Source organism: Bombyx mandarina, chromosome 11, assembly GCF_030267445.1.
Source record: "Bombyx mandarina strain Sakado chromosome 11, ASM3026744v2".
Taxonomy (NCBI): domain Eukaryota; kingdom Metazoa; phylum Arthropoda; class Insecta; order Lepidoptera; family Bombycidae; genus Bombyx; species Bombyx mandarina.
In genome coordinates, this window is record NC_143218.1 from 5,052,296 (window position 1) to 5,068,122 (window position 15,827).

Genomic DNA, 15,827 nt, shown 5'->3' on the forward strand with positions numbered 1-15,827 from the left:
TTCTGGGACTCATGATCAACTTTTAACGGCCTTCGGAGAATGAATTGATTTAATTTATTGACTTGATTGATTGGATTCTCTCTAGCGTCGTGTTAGGCACGGTAACCAAATCATCTATTTTTCAGTCCACAAACGTTCACTGCTGGATCTAGGAAAATTTGGCATTCTGTTGGACTTTGAATATAAATATAATGGCAGGCAACACTTGACACATGATTACAGATTTCGAATATTAGAATTATTTTAAATGTTTAAAAAACAGATGATTGTATTCTCCTAAGAAAAAGTCAGAACTTCTCATCTAGACACGGCAAGAGAAACATGTAATAGTTTTATAAACAATATAAAGATCATAATTTTAAAATGGTGTAAAAGTGTTCAAGCTATATGCAATATAATTATAATGAAGCAGTGTGTTTTTAAATAGTCCCTCATCACCTACAGAACCCAATCCCCTCAAATTTAACCGTCCAACACATTCCTCCCTTATAAATCTTTGACAAGCCCATACCGTGGGCTTCGAAGGCTAAGTATTTAGGCATCACTCTCGACAAGGGGATGACATTCAGATCCACATTAAGTCAGTACGTGATCGAGCCGCGTTCCTACTCGGCCGACTGCTCAGTAAATATTTACAGACGGCATCATTGCGCCACTTTGAAAAAGCGGTACGACATGAAAATCCTCTTGTCGTGGCCGCCGGAAATTACATACCCGATCTTGTGGACCGAATAGTAAACAGTCAACGTCGCTCTAAACACGTCATTACGGATCCTCCCGATCCATTAATGGTGCTTCTGGGTACTTCAAGCACCTGTCACCGCCCTCGCCGGACCCGTCGATTGCAACGAAGGGCTCGATGAGTAAATTAACTCATAGACACAGCCCACTGAAAGCCCCGTGAGCTCACCTACAAGCTACAGCTGTAAAGCCTCGTACGGACTTTGCGTTCCAGGGTACGCGTAGCTTGGTTACGCATATCCTGGAACGCACAATCCGGACGTGTTGCTATGCGTGTACATTCCCTGTAAGCGTACCCCGCGAGCCAGGCTCGCGGCAATCCATTCGCAGTCGGTATTTAGTCGCGAGTCAAAGAAGCTGTCATGCTTTATTTGGACGGCACAATGGCAAGATATGCGTTCCCGTGTTTCAATAATGAAATCTCTATAAAACAATTCAGTTATATGAATCAAAATCATTATTATAGAATACGAAATCGTTTGATTAAAGAAATACATCATTACGTAAAGATGCATGGAGAAATATTTCAACAAAAATGAAGTATCGCGGTTTCTTCTTTTTCTTTAAAAACGCGGCAAACGCCGTAGCCATTCTCTTCGTCAGCATTACACAAGGGTCGCACGTGCACTGGGTTCTTTCGGTTCGCACTGTTGTACTACTGTACGCGTAGTTGACTCGTGACGCTTTATAAACGGGTACGCGTACCTTTTTATACGCGTAGCTTGGGAATGCATTCTTTGGAACGCCGTACGAGGCTTTATAGCATCTCAAGGCTATCAGAATAAGTAGGAAAAAAAATGTCGACTCTACCCTATGATCTGCAAGCGAAGTAAATTGTCCCTTAATAACAAGGTGGCACTCTACAAAACTTGCATATGTTCCGTCATGATCTATGCAAGTGTAGTGTTCGCTCACGCGGCCAGTACACACATTAACTCTCTCCAGGTAACCCAATCCCGTTTCTGCAGGATAGCCGTCGGAGCACCGTGGTACGTCAGGAATGTTGACCTCCACAACGATCTAAATTCAGTACCGGTAGATTTCTTATGGAGGCCTCAGAATCGTAAATGAGAAACATCAAAGATAGAAATAATTTAATTGGTGCAATTATACATTTTATAGTTGACGCCCAGCACATATGACTTATCGATCACGTCACATACATCATTGAAGTCGCCTTTGGTTTTGTAAGGGTACGCTACACGATCAGACCTCCAGTGCTGGAGGAAGCCTTCATCGGAAAAGTAAGGGGTTTTCGTTTGAACGTCGATAACTTCCTTGTCGACCGGTAAAACTAGCCTGCAAGGCAATACGGACTAGTAAATAGGCGTCAACCGAAACCTTATTCTATGTTTCATCTCTAAACAGTATTTCTTTCATCAATAACTGACTTTTTTGACAAGCGTTTAACCCACAGACACAGCCCATTGAGTTTCTCGCAGGATATTCTCAGTGGATCGCGTTTCCGGATCCGGTAGTAGATTCTGCGAAGCACTGCTCTTGCTAGGGCTAGTGTTAGCAACACCTCCGGTTTGAGTCGAGCCCTTCGTCGCAAGCGACAGGTTCGATGAGGACGACGACCGCATAATGTTTTAGGTGTATAAGTACAATATTAAATATAAACAAAAAGGAGAAAACGATGCTAGGCACTAGACTGTGACTAGACGATACAAATTATACTAAAATTTCGATTTTATGTTGTACTTAAATCGGCACGCGAATATATTGTTACTGTGACGTCAGGTGACACTTGCGCCTTCGGGAATCCCGATCGCGCCCGATGACGCCCGAGTGCGACTTGGTGTGTCAGTGTTGCACACTACAAAAGGATGAAAGATGACCCTGCGGGGCTCAGAATACGTCTATTAATTTTGGCCGATACATCACTAGCGAAATTATGTTAAAAAGATCTCGAAGTCATGTAGTAATGGAGTAAGGGGACGAATTGAGATTCCTCGTGGTGGAGACAAAAATGCTACCCGGACCGCAGAGCCACTATACCAAATATGTTGCCCCAACAGAATTTGACCGGACTCCAACCATTATTATGCGGCCAGAACAATTTTACCAAGTTTCCTCTTCTTGGAACCTTACACTAAAAAAATGCTAAGCTCTTCCAAGAATCATGTCTTGTGGGATTACCTGGAAGCGTGGAGAAACATGCGGTGTGGAGAACAGTCCGACCTGTCGCTGTAAGTGTAATCGCCCAGTATAGTGTGGCCTATTGCGTTACAGTGGACCCTCAGCTGATGGCGACGACCTTTCCACAAACACCAAACAGTGGAAATTAGCGCGAAATCCCATAATGTAGGTATAGCTTGTCATACAAGTCAATCACTATATGAAGTTTATGAAGAGGATTAGGAATTTCATTTTAGGGTTGATGGCATAGTCAACACCAAGCCGTACTCTGCTGTGTTGATACATACTACTACGGTCGGAGGCACAATACTGTAATGTTAAGCAATATCCTGTAGGCAGACGAGCATACTACCCAAAGGTGAGTAGTTGCCGTCGCTCATTGACATCAGCAATGCCAGGGGTAGAGCCAAGCCGCTGCTTACCATTGTGTATACCAGGAAATTAATTTAAAAGCCGGATGGTAGGTGGCAAAAACATATCTGGAAACGCACTGTAGATGAACGCAGTGGCTCGAGGTAGTACGGATGAACTCTACTCCAATGGCTAGGGGACTGGGTAAATGTAAAATTCACATAGACGAACTTCTTATAGCCATTGCGACTAGTTTACCCAGCTTTTTGAGAGACCCCAGAGACAAACCAGTTATAGGCTTCAGTAGGAGTACAGACACAGGACTCCGCTGGTACCAGCCCGTCTCCAAGAGTAGCATCCTGGTCTGAGCGCTGCGAACTTGTATCGTCTGAGATGAAGATGTTCGCGCCAGCATCTTGTGATTCGAGTGCAGGGTTTCAGGGTCTGCGCCTGTCAATGCGATAATTTTTATGATGAAAATAGGTATGCATCCTTTATAAAAAAAAAAAAAACGATTGATACGTTTCTTTGCCCAGAGAAAAAACGGAAGTATCTTGTGGTCTTGCAGCTTGTTTAACTTGGGTTTTCATTTTCACGATAAGTGGATTAAAAAAATTATTCGTTGTCTGTATAGCCGGATTACGGACGATAGTGTTACGTGATAACGTCAGTAGCAGAACTATTCGAACTGCTACCTCTTACGTCACGCGAGCAGAGAGATAAATGTGTCACAAGTCAACGCTTGGCGCTCTCGCTGGCACACTCAGGCTCAGGCGGAACGTGACATTTTTATGTGCGTGCAGCCGGTGTTCATCGAGTTATAAGACGTTATCACGCCAATAAAACAATAATATAGTCTGATGATGAATCTGGAAGGTGAGTGATCATACCCTTGTATGGATCTTAAGCGGAACATAGTTAGTTTATTAAACATAGACTTTGGAGTCGTAAGAATCTTTTTAACGAGTAAAATTATTATTAGCTACACTGCAATAATAAATAATAATTGAAAGTGTCACCATCCAAAATATCATGGCATCGGGAGTATCTATGGGTATCTCCTCGTATCTACTCGTACTAGACGTTTGAGACAGCAAGTCTCAAGGTGGGTGGCGGCGTTTGAGTTGTGACGTCCAATAACCACTTAACACCTGGTCGATCATGAGATCATTAACTGCCCATCTCTAAACTAAGCAAACTAAGTAAAAGCAGGGGTGCCTTGATGCTTTTATTGGGTTTATTTAACAATAACATTTTTTTTTATATAATTTAATATTCACTAACTGATACCCGCGGCTTTCCTATCATGTTTAATGGAAGTTTTTTAACAAGGATATCCTTTTGATAAAAAGACAGCTCTTTCCAAACGGGACTCCCATGATCCATCATGTTATTTTTAAATGCAATTTTTTGTCAATTTCAATCTAATGATTTCTCATATTGTGGCGAGCCCGAGTGCGGCCCTGCGCTGGAGCATCGTACTATAATATTCGACAGTACTCGCAAAATGCTTTCATTCGGTTGAGTTCGAGACAGACATACGCTAGGGTCTTCCACTATTAACATCTGTATTTGATCGCTGTTTCATTAAATATAAAATTGTAGTTAATTGGTGGTATCATTTAATTTTCACTGCAACGAAACTACAATATTATGTTACATGACGCAAGATTGGCCCAGTACTAACAAAATGTGACTTGAAGAATATTTAATGGTCGCTAAAAACACCATAAACTTACCAACGCCATAATCAACATCGGCCAGCTCAAAGCCAACATGTCCGCGGACGATCGCCAGGTAGTATTTCCTGGTCAATCTCTTTTCGAACGCTTTGCCAGCGCTGGCCGCAGCTGGCCGACTCTTGGCCATGCAGAGCACGCCGCTCGTGGCGTAGTCCAATCGTTGGACGAAATGTAAAGGTTGCGATGACGTTGACAGATGAGAATCGCAACGCGCTATTTGGTAAGCCACTGTGTTCTGAAATACCAACTCGTTTCTCTTAACTTTAAAGAAAATAATTAGTTTATCAATGAATATGGGCGGCATAAACTATGTCATATTATATGTCAGTAAGTGTATATATTGTCAGTGTTGAATGCATACAATTATCAATTATATATATACCATTGATACGAAAGGACAAGGCACTCAGACTTGGATGCTGATTAATGACTTTTTTATCTATTTCGGTGTCTAACTGGAAAAAAAAATTGATTTATGTTATAAGATTAAAGATTAAGATTATTTATTAGAAATTATTATTAGAGATTAAAGTAGCCATTGGCTTGGCTGTATGAGATGACATCCTATTGTTTTTAGGCAATTATGGCTAAGCATCTTTATCATAACCAAACTTTTAGTATTACTTAAATTCATAACAGAATTAGATTAATAACAAATTTACCTTTTCGTTTTCGTCATCAGAATTGATATACATGTCATAAGGCTTGTTCACGATTAAATAATCAGAGTTTTCAAATAGAATTTCTACAGCCATGTTCTTTGTTGACATTCTGAACCCGCGAAAATTGAAATTAGGTGCGTTCATTTTTGATGATTTTTCTCTAATTTATTTATCCAGAAGCGAAAAACATCTGAGTTTTATTGTATTTAATTTTCTTAGAGACGGCACTTGAAGTAAATAGTTGGATATCCGTGGACAATAATGCGATAGGAATAATTGAATTGTGGTCTGCAAAGCACGGTCCAAATAAACGCAGATCACTTCCTCCAATGGCATTTTGTCCACTGGATATCGTATTTTTATTATTTTTATTCACATAATAAAAGTACACATCAAAATTTAAGACACCAACTGACAGAAGGAACAAAAGAATTTGTTTACGTCACTTTGCTCAAAATACTATTTGGTGGTAAAAAGAGTTTTAGTTGTTAAAATGTATAAAACCTATGAAAAATACATTTACGTACTCCTACTATGTACTGTTAATTTACACACAAATACTATACCGTTTATGCACATTTTGAAATGAATTTACAAGATGAGACGAACCACTGAAGTATGAAACCTACATAGACCTCCTATTTCATTGGAAACCTAGGTCTATGAGACGAACGCACTTTAAAATATGTCATATTTTGACACTTCATGCTCTAACTCGACCAAATATAAGTAAACCGTATTTTTAAGCTATTTTTAGTACTCAATAGGCATAGATTATACACTTAGCTCAATAGGCGCCTTTGCATTTTAAAATTATAACAATATAATCAAATTAGTATCTTCAGTTGACTAAATCTTTTTTTAAGAGCGACAAATAAAAACAACAAACAATAAGTTAAAATGAGTAGAATGAGGAAACGTAACATAAAAACGGAAGATCCCGAGCCCTCCACGTCCACTCGAATACAACAAGAACACGACTTGGCGTATTATATTCACGATAGAGTGGAACTGATGCATCAGATTTTCAGCGTCTTAAAACCGAAAGAATTAAAGGCAATGGCTCCGGATTGTGTCAGAAACGTATCTATTGACGATTTACAGGAGCTCTGCACTGAGGAGGTACCATTGTGACTAGCACTTTGCTTAATGTTAGAACTTGTAAATAGTTGGTATTTATTGGGTCGTCGTTACTTGTCGTTACTTGGGCATGCGAACCCAACTTCTGGTGGCAAGCTCTCATGAGGCTCGTTGGATATCACTGCGTAAATGCCACCTTAATTGTGGCGCAAAGTCAGAAATTTTATAGAATAAATTATCCTTCAATTTTTTTAAACAGTGTTTTATGCAATCCACTGGTTCAGATGCAGGATTGCCTAGTCGCGCTTGGCTAAAATGAATTTTGTGCCCATATTTGCCAATTTTAAAATATATTTACAGCTTTTAGGAATCAGTTCGAAACGCCTATTAGCCATCTTGGATGGAGCAGAGCCTCCATCCGATACGGAGTCCTCCAGCAGGTCTCCATCACCACAGCTTGAGACCATATCTCTGGACAGCATATCTTCAGATGAGGAGATACTGAATGAAGATCAACATAAGAAAAAAAAGGTAATTTAAATATGCTGTTTTGCAATACAAAGGCTGCCCCACCATTCAAACCGAAATGCAAGACTAGTTTACAGCAGCAGGGTGGTAAGGAACCTACCCTTGGAGGATAACAAGACCTTACTACCAGTTATTACTCAAATTATAAAAGTGGTTGATTTTGATTACAAGATGTTATCCTTCACTGTGCTAGTAATTTCTGAAAATATTTTAAGTCTTTTACATCACACATCTCATTAAGATCATTTGTATCTGTCTATGGGATTCCGTAGGCTGCCATGACTAAAGTAAAAAAAAAAAATTCAAAAAAAATGTACACCAATTTTTTTTTCTGCTTTCTTCTCCCTCAAATATATTGTACTGATGTAGTGTTTGGTTTTCTTTTAAGCACAAACATCATAGAAAGAATTCAAAATTGAGGTTGAAAGATAGAAAGAAACATAAAGGTAAGAAGAGTGAGGATGTGGAGCAGTCTGCAGCCTCTAGAGCGGGACTCACTGTGTTGGAGCTGCTGGAGTTACAGGCGCGAGCCAGGGCTATCCGGGCGCAGCTGCAGCAAGAACGGGAGACAAGTCAGTACTTTAATTGCTCTTACTTCAACTACCCTATTGAATAACATGGCATGGGGGTTGGATATCATATCGAGGGGTAAAAGCCTGTTTGGTTTAAGCAATATTTTTGCAACATTACAGGAGAGCCACTTGAAGTTTAAATGTGATAAAAATATCAAAACCAAAAAAAAAACTTCAGTTATTGGAATGGAGTAATCTTAATTAAATGCACCTTTAATTACAAAGATAAATGTCACATATTAAGGGAAATGTTGCTTAAACCAAATAGCTTTTCGTCCCTCGATATTCCAGTGTTGGACATAGGCCTCTCCAAATCCACACCACTGAACCCGGTCTTCGGCTCTCCTCATCCATCTCTTGCCAGCCACTGCTTGGGAATCATCGTACCACCTAGTTTGTGCTGTCTTTAACTTATTACCCTTTTGTAAATTTAACTAAATAACTTCAGTTAATTTTGTTAACTATTTACTCATACAACATTCTTTTGTTTTTACTTTGACCATTATTAAAAGTTTTTATACGGGCCACAATAATTCAATGTTTCAAATATATTTTCCAGTGGAACATGTGGAAACATCTCAAACGGTGTGCAACTCATCAGACAACGAAGTCGAAATTAAAGAGGAGCCTCCAGAAGTGTTAGTCATCAGTAGCGAGGATGAGAAGCCGGATATCCAAGAGCTACAGAAACATCCAGGTTCAATTAAAAAATCACATTGTTTTATTCTGGTTGGTGTTTAAATGGGTTTTGGCTCCCATCCGCAAGAAGCTAGAATAGCCCCTTAGACTAACAGCGAATAGGTATAAATATATAAAAATAAATAGGTAAAAAGAGTAAACAAAAAAAAATTACTCAACACCGATTCAGAATGTAGTTTTACCACTGAGAGCAATGTGCAAGAAATTCAATTCTATTTGAAACAAAGAAACAAAGTATATTTAAACACTAGCGGACCTGACAGACGTTGTCCTGCATATACAAAATGAATGAAATTAATCAATGAATGCATACACAAAAATTCAATAAAGTTGATCTAGCCATTTAGTTGCAGTATAGATAAATAACCTTGATACCTCTCCCGGGCTTATTTGTGAATCTAAACCATCCAGGGCGCCACCCAAACGCATACAAAAAATTAAATCAAATCGGTCCAGCCGTTTAGGAGTTCAGTGAGATATACTGTACAGTAGAATTATTATATACAGATTACATACAATAAAAATGTCTAGCACTAAAAGAACCATGTCTGAGTTATCGAGTACTGGCCACAGATCTGTCCGTAGTAATGCAGAGTCAAGCACAACTTCAAACCTAAACCACAATAAAACAAAAAATTGTTAAGAATACAGAATGTGCATCATAATTCTACAAAGCTGTACTCTAAATGCCACACAATAAAATATTTCCAGTAGTTTGATAACATTGATAACTATTCCATTTATAACATTTTCTGTTTAGTAATTGTGCTATAAGGAAGGTGATTATTTAAAGTGAACAAGGGCTTAGGACCTCCTCAAATTAGAAGGTGTTGTTTGGAATCTAAGCATGACTTCTAGTACGAGGAAATGCAATTGAATGGATCGCCTTATGAGCAGCCAATCCCCACGCTTCATTTCATGGTACCACTTCAAACACATGCTCCTACCGCCACTCATGTACCTTTCCTGCAAAACACACGCTGAACTATAGACAGATACAAAATTTCACTACATTTGTAAAAAATACATTTCTTTCTTTTCTAAATCCATTTATTGTTTCAGAACTCGCAAAGAACACTCCAGAAGAAGCAGTCGAGGCGATAGGCGAATCGCCCGCGCCCCAGGAGTCAGCAGTAGTCACGAAGCGATGCAACGACCTCATTATAAAAGTACCCCAGAAGACGCACACGAGAAAAATCAAATTAAAACGAAACAAAATTACGGCTTCTGTTCAGAGCGAAAGTGTTGCCAGTACAGCGAGCACAAGTGTTGCCACAACCGAGAAACGGAAGAAGAAAAAGAAGAAACGCGACAAGCAAACGTATAACATTGACAATGATGAAATTACATTGCAACTGTCGGATTCAGAGAAGATGGACTTGTTACAGGACCTAGAGAAGAAACACGGCGTTGCCAGTGAAACTGATAGTGACAGTTCGGAGGATATGACCAAAGAAGCCAACAACGGCACGGCATTACAAAATGATAAAGTTACTGAGGACGCTTTAGTAAATACAAGTGAGTGTGTCGTGAATGCAGACACAGAATCTTCTGACAAGGGAGAAGGATCAATAGAAGACGGTGAGATCGTCACTGACAATTGTAAGGATGATACAGAAATTTGTGAATCGGTAGAAAATGTTGCTGGTGACAGAGTAATAGAAGTTAACGATTTACCTGTGACCCAAAATAATCCTGAGATTGTGGATTTGAATCAACAACATTCAGAACGTACCCAGCTCAATGAGAAACCCAATCTAGTTTACGGGAGCCCTGAGAAAACAGACTCATTATCCACTAATACTGAAGTTGTTAAACAAACACAAGATTCTGAAAAAATTATAGACGAAACTGTCTGTATATCAGACGATGAAAGCACAAACGATGTAATACAAATTATAGATGAAGTAGAACTGTCTGATGATTCTTGCAGCGAAGTCAGCTTGCTGTCAAAGGAGCCGACAGCCCAGGAAATAGCTGCTTTGTCTGCTAGAATAGATGAAATGGATCAAAACGATGTGGACAATGATGCATCAGAACAACTCCTAATGTCTTGGAAAGACAGATACGTAGAGAGTGCTAAAGTTAAAAAAGTTTTGACCATGTCAAATATATTTAACGCATTGAGGAAAAAGAATATTGATTTGAAGAAGAAAATACAGGAGTGTGACAAGCCCTCCGAAGATGTAGTAGTTGAAAACAAAATTGAAGACGGAACACTCGAGCAATACAATAACCTAGAGAGTACTGCAGGCAAGTTCAGCTCTGAGACCTTAGATAATGTTGTGGTTACCGCCAACATGAAGAAAGATGCTAAAGTCCTATTGAAGATGTACAAAAAGCTTCTGAAATACAATGACATGACACGGGTCAGTAAGAAGAAAAAGAAGAAAGATGTGTGATCGATAGGGCTGTGTCTGAGTTATAATTTTGAAGCTAACTTGATGTGTATTACTTGGTGCGCTGTTGTATGTGTAGTTGTTTAGTAATATGACGGTGGAATGTTAATACAGACATGCAAATAGGACATTAATTGTTTAGAGGTATCGACACAAGGAAGATCCTTCACAGAACGGGGGCAATTGCTGTGCATACCGACAGTACCTGTGTTGTTCTGAATTTGTATATATGTACACTGAAGTGTACACAAGTGGAAGGGTGCCGATGCGATGGACCCACCAGATCAAGTCGGCAGTTGGCGGCTCTTTGCATGAGTGTACCAGGCTCACCACAAACCAGGAGGAGTGGCGATTGCTCGTGAGGCGCATAATATCTGCCCACAGCAATAATGCTGGATGACGACCACGACCCCTCTGACAAGAGTGATACGACATACGAAATACACTCATCAAGGTATATATTTTTGTTGTAAACTATGTAATTTATAATTCTTAAATCATTTCAACGGCCAATGAATAGCATCTTAAAAAAACACTGTTAATGTTGATGTCTGTTGGCAACTTCATTTAACGAGACGAGAAGTGTAGGAACAGGTCACATGGCCTGCCTTGGAGTTCTACAGCCCTACGCAGTCCAACGGTGGACTATAAAAGACTCAATAATAATGATGAAAATTAAGGGCTGTGAGTTCATTCACTCATCTAGTGATTCTAGTGCATTAAGGATGTTACCTGAGCAAGGGAGGGAGATGCACTGCTGCTCACATGTTCAGAGTCTGAGTTATGAAGAAGGAAGATGTTCACTGAGGAATGTAATTATCCTGTATATAATTACATTGTTAACATTAAGGAATCATTTAAATGTAATAGTGTAAGTAAATTAAATGTTTTTAACAGAAATTTCATTCATTGGGAATCAAAAGCCCTTTTTTCCTCTAACTAATCGTTGGTAGCTTAAGTGGCTATTCCAACTACGCCCGGACCGGTAGGTCAGCTCACGGGCTCAACCTGAAAGAGTTGGTGACACTGATCCTAAAAAGAGCAGCGCTTCATTGAGTCTACCATCGGATCCATCGCGACCCATTGAAAAGATCTGACGAGAAATTCAGTGGGCGTCTGTAGGGCTCATATCAGTTTTAAAAACGTAGTGATTATACTCTTTGATCAGATTGTCGCGCCTTAAGTGTATTATGGCTTACTGAATTTGGCACCCCTTTTTTTGATTTTCGGATTTATTTATTTATTTTATTTTAATTATTTGTTCGTCGTTTGTTCGTTAATGCTCGAATGTAAAAATTGTTTGTTCGTCTTTTATTTATTTATAATTAATTAAACAAATAATCACCCTTAAGTTGACCTCCCTTACTAGATATCTTTATTTTTATCGCTCAGATTAATTAATTTTGATCAATTATCGTTTGTTCGATGACTATTGGTGATTGTTCGATCATAAAAACAATTAAATTACCAATTATTAATTATTTTATATCTAATAAGCAAACCATCGCCAAATTCAGTGAGCCGTGTGTTATCTATGGTTCCTAGCGCTATTAATGTCGTTTATTAGTCTTAATACCAACACTTTCCAACAGGGAAGGCGAAGGTATCCTATCCTATCATACCGCGTAATCCTGAATCGCGGTGATGAGATGTTACACAGTAGATAGACGTTCTCGTATTTCTCTTGCCAAATCATACTTACCTGGCATAGAGGATACCGTGATCATGCAGGCGGTTCCCTCAGGGCGAGGCTGCTCCATTGCGCTGCGGAGTGGTTGACCCTTGCGATTATTTTTATTTTTATCAATAAAATAATCACAATAAAAAATGTATACCCGAATAATTATTTTCTTTATACCTCGAATAGAACTTAAAATTAATATTTTTATAATACGGATCGTGCGTTCCTATCCGGTGTCCCACGACACCACCCATCTTTTTTTATTTTATTAAATAGCAAACTCAAACAACACATTTTTTAATTTCATCATTCACAATAGTAATACAAGCTTCGTAAAAAATTTTTTATCACAACATTGAAATTATAAATAAAATCATGCCGATCTCCAACGATACTCTTTGCTCATGATGAGCAGCGAGAGTATGACGATCAGTATAATAAGCGCCAGGCTGATGCTCAACAGCACTACTGTGGTGAGATTTCTTCCAACACAAGTGTTTTCGCCGTAAATGCGTTCGTTCTGTTCCCTGGGAGAACTCTGTCTCGTTGATTTGCTTGCTTGCATATTTTCACTAGAAAAACAATGTCAAATTAAACGTCATGTGTCAAATAGCCGCTAGTGGTCTTTTTTCTCATCACAGTCAATGGATCTCAATTGATACTAGTCACAATATGGTGTAGATTCAAGGTCTTTGAAACCAGAATGTAAAATTACTTGGTTAATTACACACGGTGGTATCTTCAATTCGTCTGCGGTATTACCATGGAAAGAGTTAGAACAGACCCTAATGCAAACTTACTAACGATTGACACGAAAACTCAAATAAATGCATTCATTCCGTATGATGTTACCAATTTACAAAACCACGACTTTGTTTCAAGTAATGCTGTAGCGGTGTAATTGTTTCGGCTTACCGCTTTATAATCCGCTAGTCAGTCACGCCCTACACTGCAATTGTAAGTTCAGGATCAGTGAATCAAGTGCGAGGGTTAATTTCGCAATTACATGTTCTAAATGTGACCATTTGATGGTGCGCCACTACTCGAAGACCCCGGACACGTTCAATCGGTCAATTTTCAATTAAGCTAACCATAGATAAACAAACCTTCGATACGTATTCCACTTTCAGAAACGTCACGGTGACAACAATGACAGCTGTCAGAGTGCCGACTGCCGCCACAGCGCCGAGCACGCGGAGCGCTCCGCCGGCGCCGCAAGAACGGAGGTCAAAGTTGCAAAGCGATCGCCGACGCAATACAGACGTGTCGGGTCGATGACCTGCGCGCCGAATATCAAACTGACTTATTATTTCCGTTTGCGTATCATTAAGGAAGAGCGTTTAACTTAGTACTTTGTATTAGCGGGTAATTTCAGGAAGAGGACGCAATCCCTATTCACATAGCACGCAACTGAATTTTTATTAGGCACTTTCTAATCGTCATAGCTTTATCAAGGATTCGGAACGTGGTATGAAAGCTCTGAACAATCAGCACGAGCCTCAGGGCTTGGGCTCAGGGGCTTGCACTATTCCACTATAGGTACAGTGCCCGGCGATAAATGTGGCACATCGACTTCAAGAAAGAGACAGTCGGTTAATTTCGGCTTCGTAGAGCGTCGTCTCTGTGGCACACCGCCTACATATTATTATGTAACCTTTGTCGGTCGTTGTTCAAATGTTTACAGAGATCGATGTGTAATGCTTAACATCGGTAGCGGTATGCGTACTGCTAGATAAAACTGTTGTAAGAAATCTACAATGGTGCCTAGTGCTGACATCTAGGATGAATTCATGTAAAACTAAAATATAAAACTCACTTTTCTGTATAACACGAAACACGTTTTTTACTAATAAAAACTATACAATATTATCAAATTAATAGACATTAAAAATAGATCTAAAAATGTGTGCTTCGTGCGAGTTTTTTAACGTTCTCGACAGCGTAAAAGTATGCAGTTGGAACAGCGCCCCTAGCGGCAAACGTAAGCAAACGCTCCACCTCAATACAAATTTGAGTTAACTTCTACGCTATCAAGAACGTTAAAAAACTTGCACTACTAGTGCGGCTCCAGGATCATTCTGGCCACCCTCCGATCTGACTGTCATCGACTTCCCTGTGCGGTGTATTATGGTTTCAAAGCCTCAGAGATTTGACACTTGGCGCGGTCGACGTGCGTGGGCAGCAGTGCCGTTATGCATATTTGCCTTCGAAAAGACGCTACTCGACTTACGCTGCTGAAACCTGCAGCAGCACCAAGCAGCACCAAGAATGAAACTTTATTCTAGAAGTTTCGTAGGAACGGCAAGATTAGTTCTAAATTTATTTTAGATGTTTAGTTTTATATAAGGTTGCATCGATTATATTCTACCAATTTAGTAGAAAGTTGTCAAAATTAATTTACTTACTATCAACAGTGGCTGTGGGAACGGTAGGAGCGGCTCTGAAATAATCGAACTGTGGCATTAATTTTTCTTTGCTTTCCAGCACCTAATCGGTTTTAAAATAAGTTTTGTACTTTTGTGGCCCTGCACTGGTCAGTAGCGCCATGTTGTTCATTTTGTTGCATGTGTTCCGGTCTGTAGAGCAGTTATTAAAGCATAACGGAGATTACATGCCTTTTTGTTCCTACCTATGCTGATAGCCTTGACAGGCTATTTCAGCTTCTCCTTGACGTGTAGGTGAGGTGCTCACGGGGCTCAAACCGGGAGTGTTGCTAACACTGGTTCTAGCAAGAGCATTGCTTCGGAGAATCTACCACCGGACCCACTGAGAAGATCCGGTGAGAAACTCAGTGGGCAACAGATTGCAGGCCTCAAAATGGGTGGAGGTACTGACGTATTGTGCCTATGGGCTCCGATATCCCCTTAATTCCAGGTCACGTTGTATATACTAGCTCACTAGTTTGTCTATACACGCAAAAAATGTTCATAACAACTTTAAGCAAAAATCCCTTTAGACGGAAGGCTGTTTATTTTTTAAATGTTGTTTATCTTTATTTTTATTTTTGATTTTACACATTACAGGACCGAATGTCTACTGACTTCAATACCGATATGGAGGCAAGCGAAATAAAAAAACCTCCAAAGAATTAGTTGTTTAATGAACTCACAAACTATTTTGTACTCACTTTATAATTGATGTCGTTGCATTTTCATTTTTCATTCAACTTTACTAGTCCTTTACTAGAAAAAAAACACACAAAAACCAATCATTCAAAGTTGACAGACAAG

At 39.5% G+C, this 15,827-nt stretch overlaps 2 protein-coding genes and 1 long non-coding RNA gene across 6 annotated transcripts; 1 reads left to right on the forward strand and 2 right to left on the reverse strand.

Moving 5' to 3' along the window:
- Nucleotides 1–1,821: 1,821 nt before the first annotated feature.
- On the reverse strand, nt 1,822–6,045 carry LOC114243942 (pseudouridylate synthase RPUSD1). Its single transcript, XM_028175599.2, has 5 exons — nt 5,639–6,045; nt 4,974–5,211; nt 3,523–3,684; nt 2,884–3,001; nt 1,822–2,040 (listed from the first exon to the last, which is right to left on the reverse strand). The coding sequence occupies exons 1-5, from the start codon at nt 5,780–5,782 to the stop codon at nt 1,836–1,838; spliced, it is 867 nt and encodes a 288-aa protein (XP_028031400.2). The 5' UTR covers nt 5,783–6,045; the 3' UTR covers nt 1,822–1,835.
- A 255-nt stretch (nt 6,046–6,300) lies between these two features.
- LOC114239606 (uncharacterized) lies at nt 6,301–15,210 on the forward strand. 4 transcript variants are annotated; one of them, XR_016323737.1, is made up of 6 exons: nt 6,335–6,760; nt 7,079–7,249; nt 7,635–7,818; nt 8,378–8,515; nt 9,580–11,787; nt 13,728–15,210. XR_016323737.1 is itself a non-coding variant. In XM_028169896.2 (5 exons), exons 1-5 carry the CDS (start codon nt 6,539–6,541, stop codon nt 10,917–10,919), a joined length of 2,055 nt encoding a protein of 684 aa, XP_028025697.2. In that variant the 5' UTR covers nt 6,301–6,538; the 3' UTR covers nt 10,920–11,816. The 4 variants fall into 4 exon arrangements, 1 of the variants encoding a protein (XP_028025697.2); XR_016323739.1 differs by having other exon boundaries at nt 9,580–11,370; XR_016323738.1 differs by lacking the exon at nt 13,728–15,210 and adding an exon at nt 12,509–12,759.
- On the reverse strand, nt 12,822–15,062 carry LOC149501953 (uncharacterized). Its single transcript, XR_016323740.1, has 3 exons — nt 15,003–15,062; nt 13,704–13,876; nt 12,822–13,169 (listed from the first exon to the last, which is right to left on the reverse strand). It is a non-coding gene; the product is annotated as an uncharacterized LOC149501953 (long non-coding RNA).
- Nucleotides 15,211–15,827: the final 617 nt, after the last annotated feature.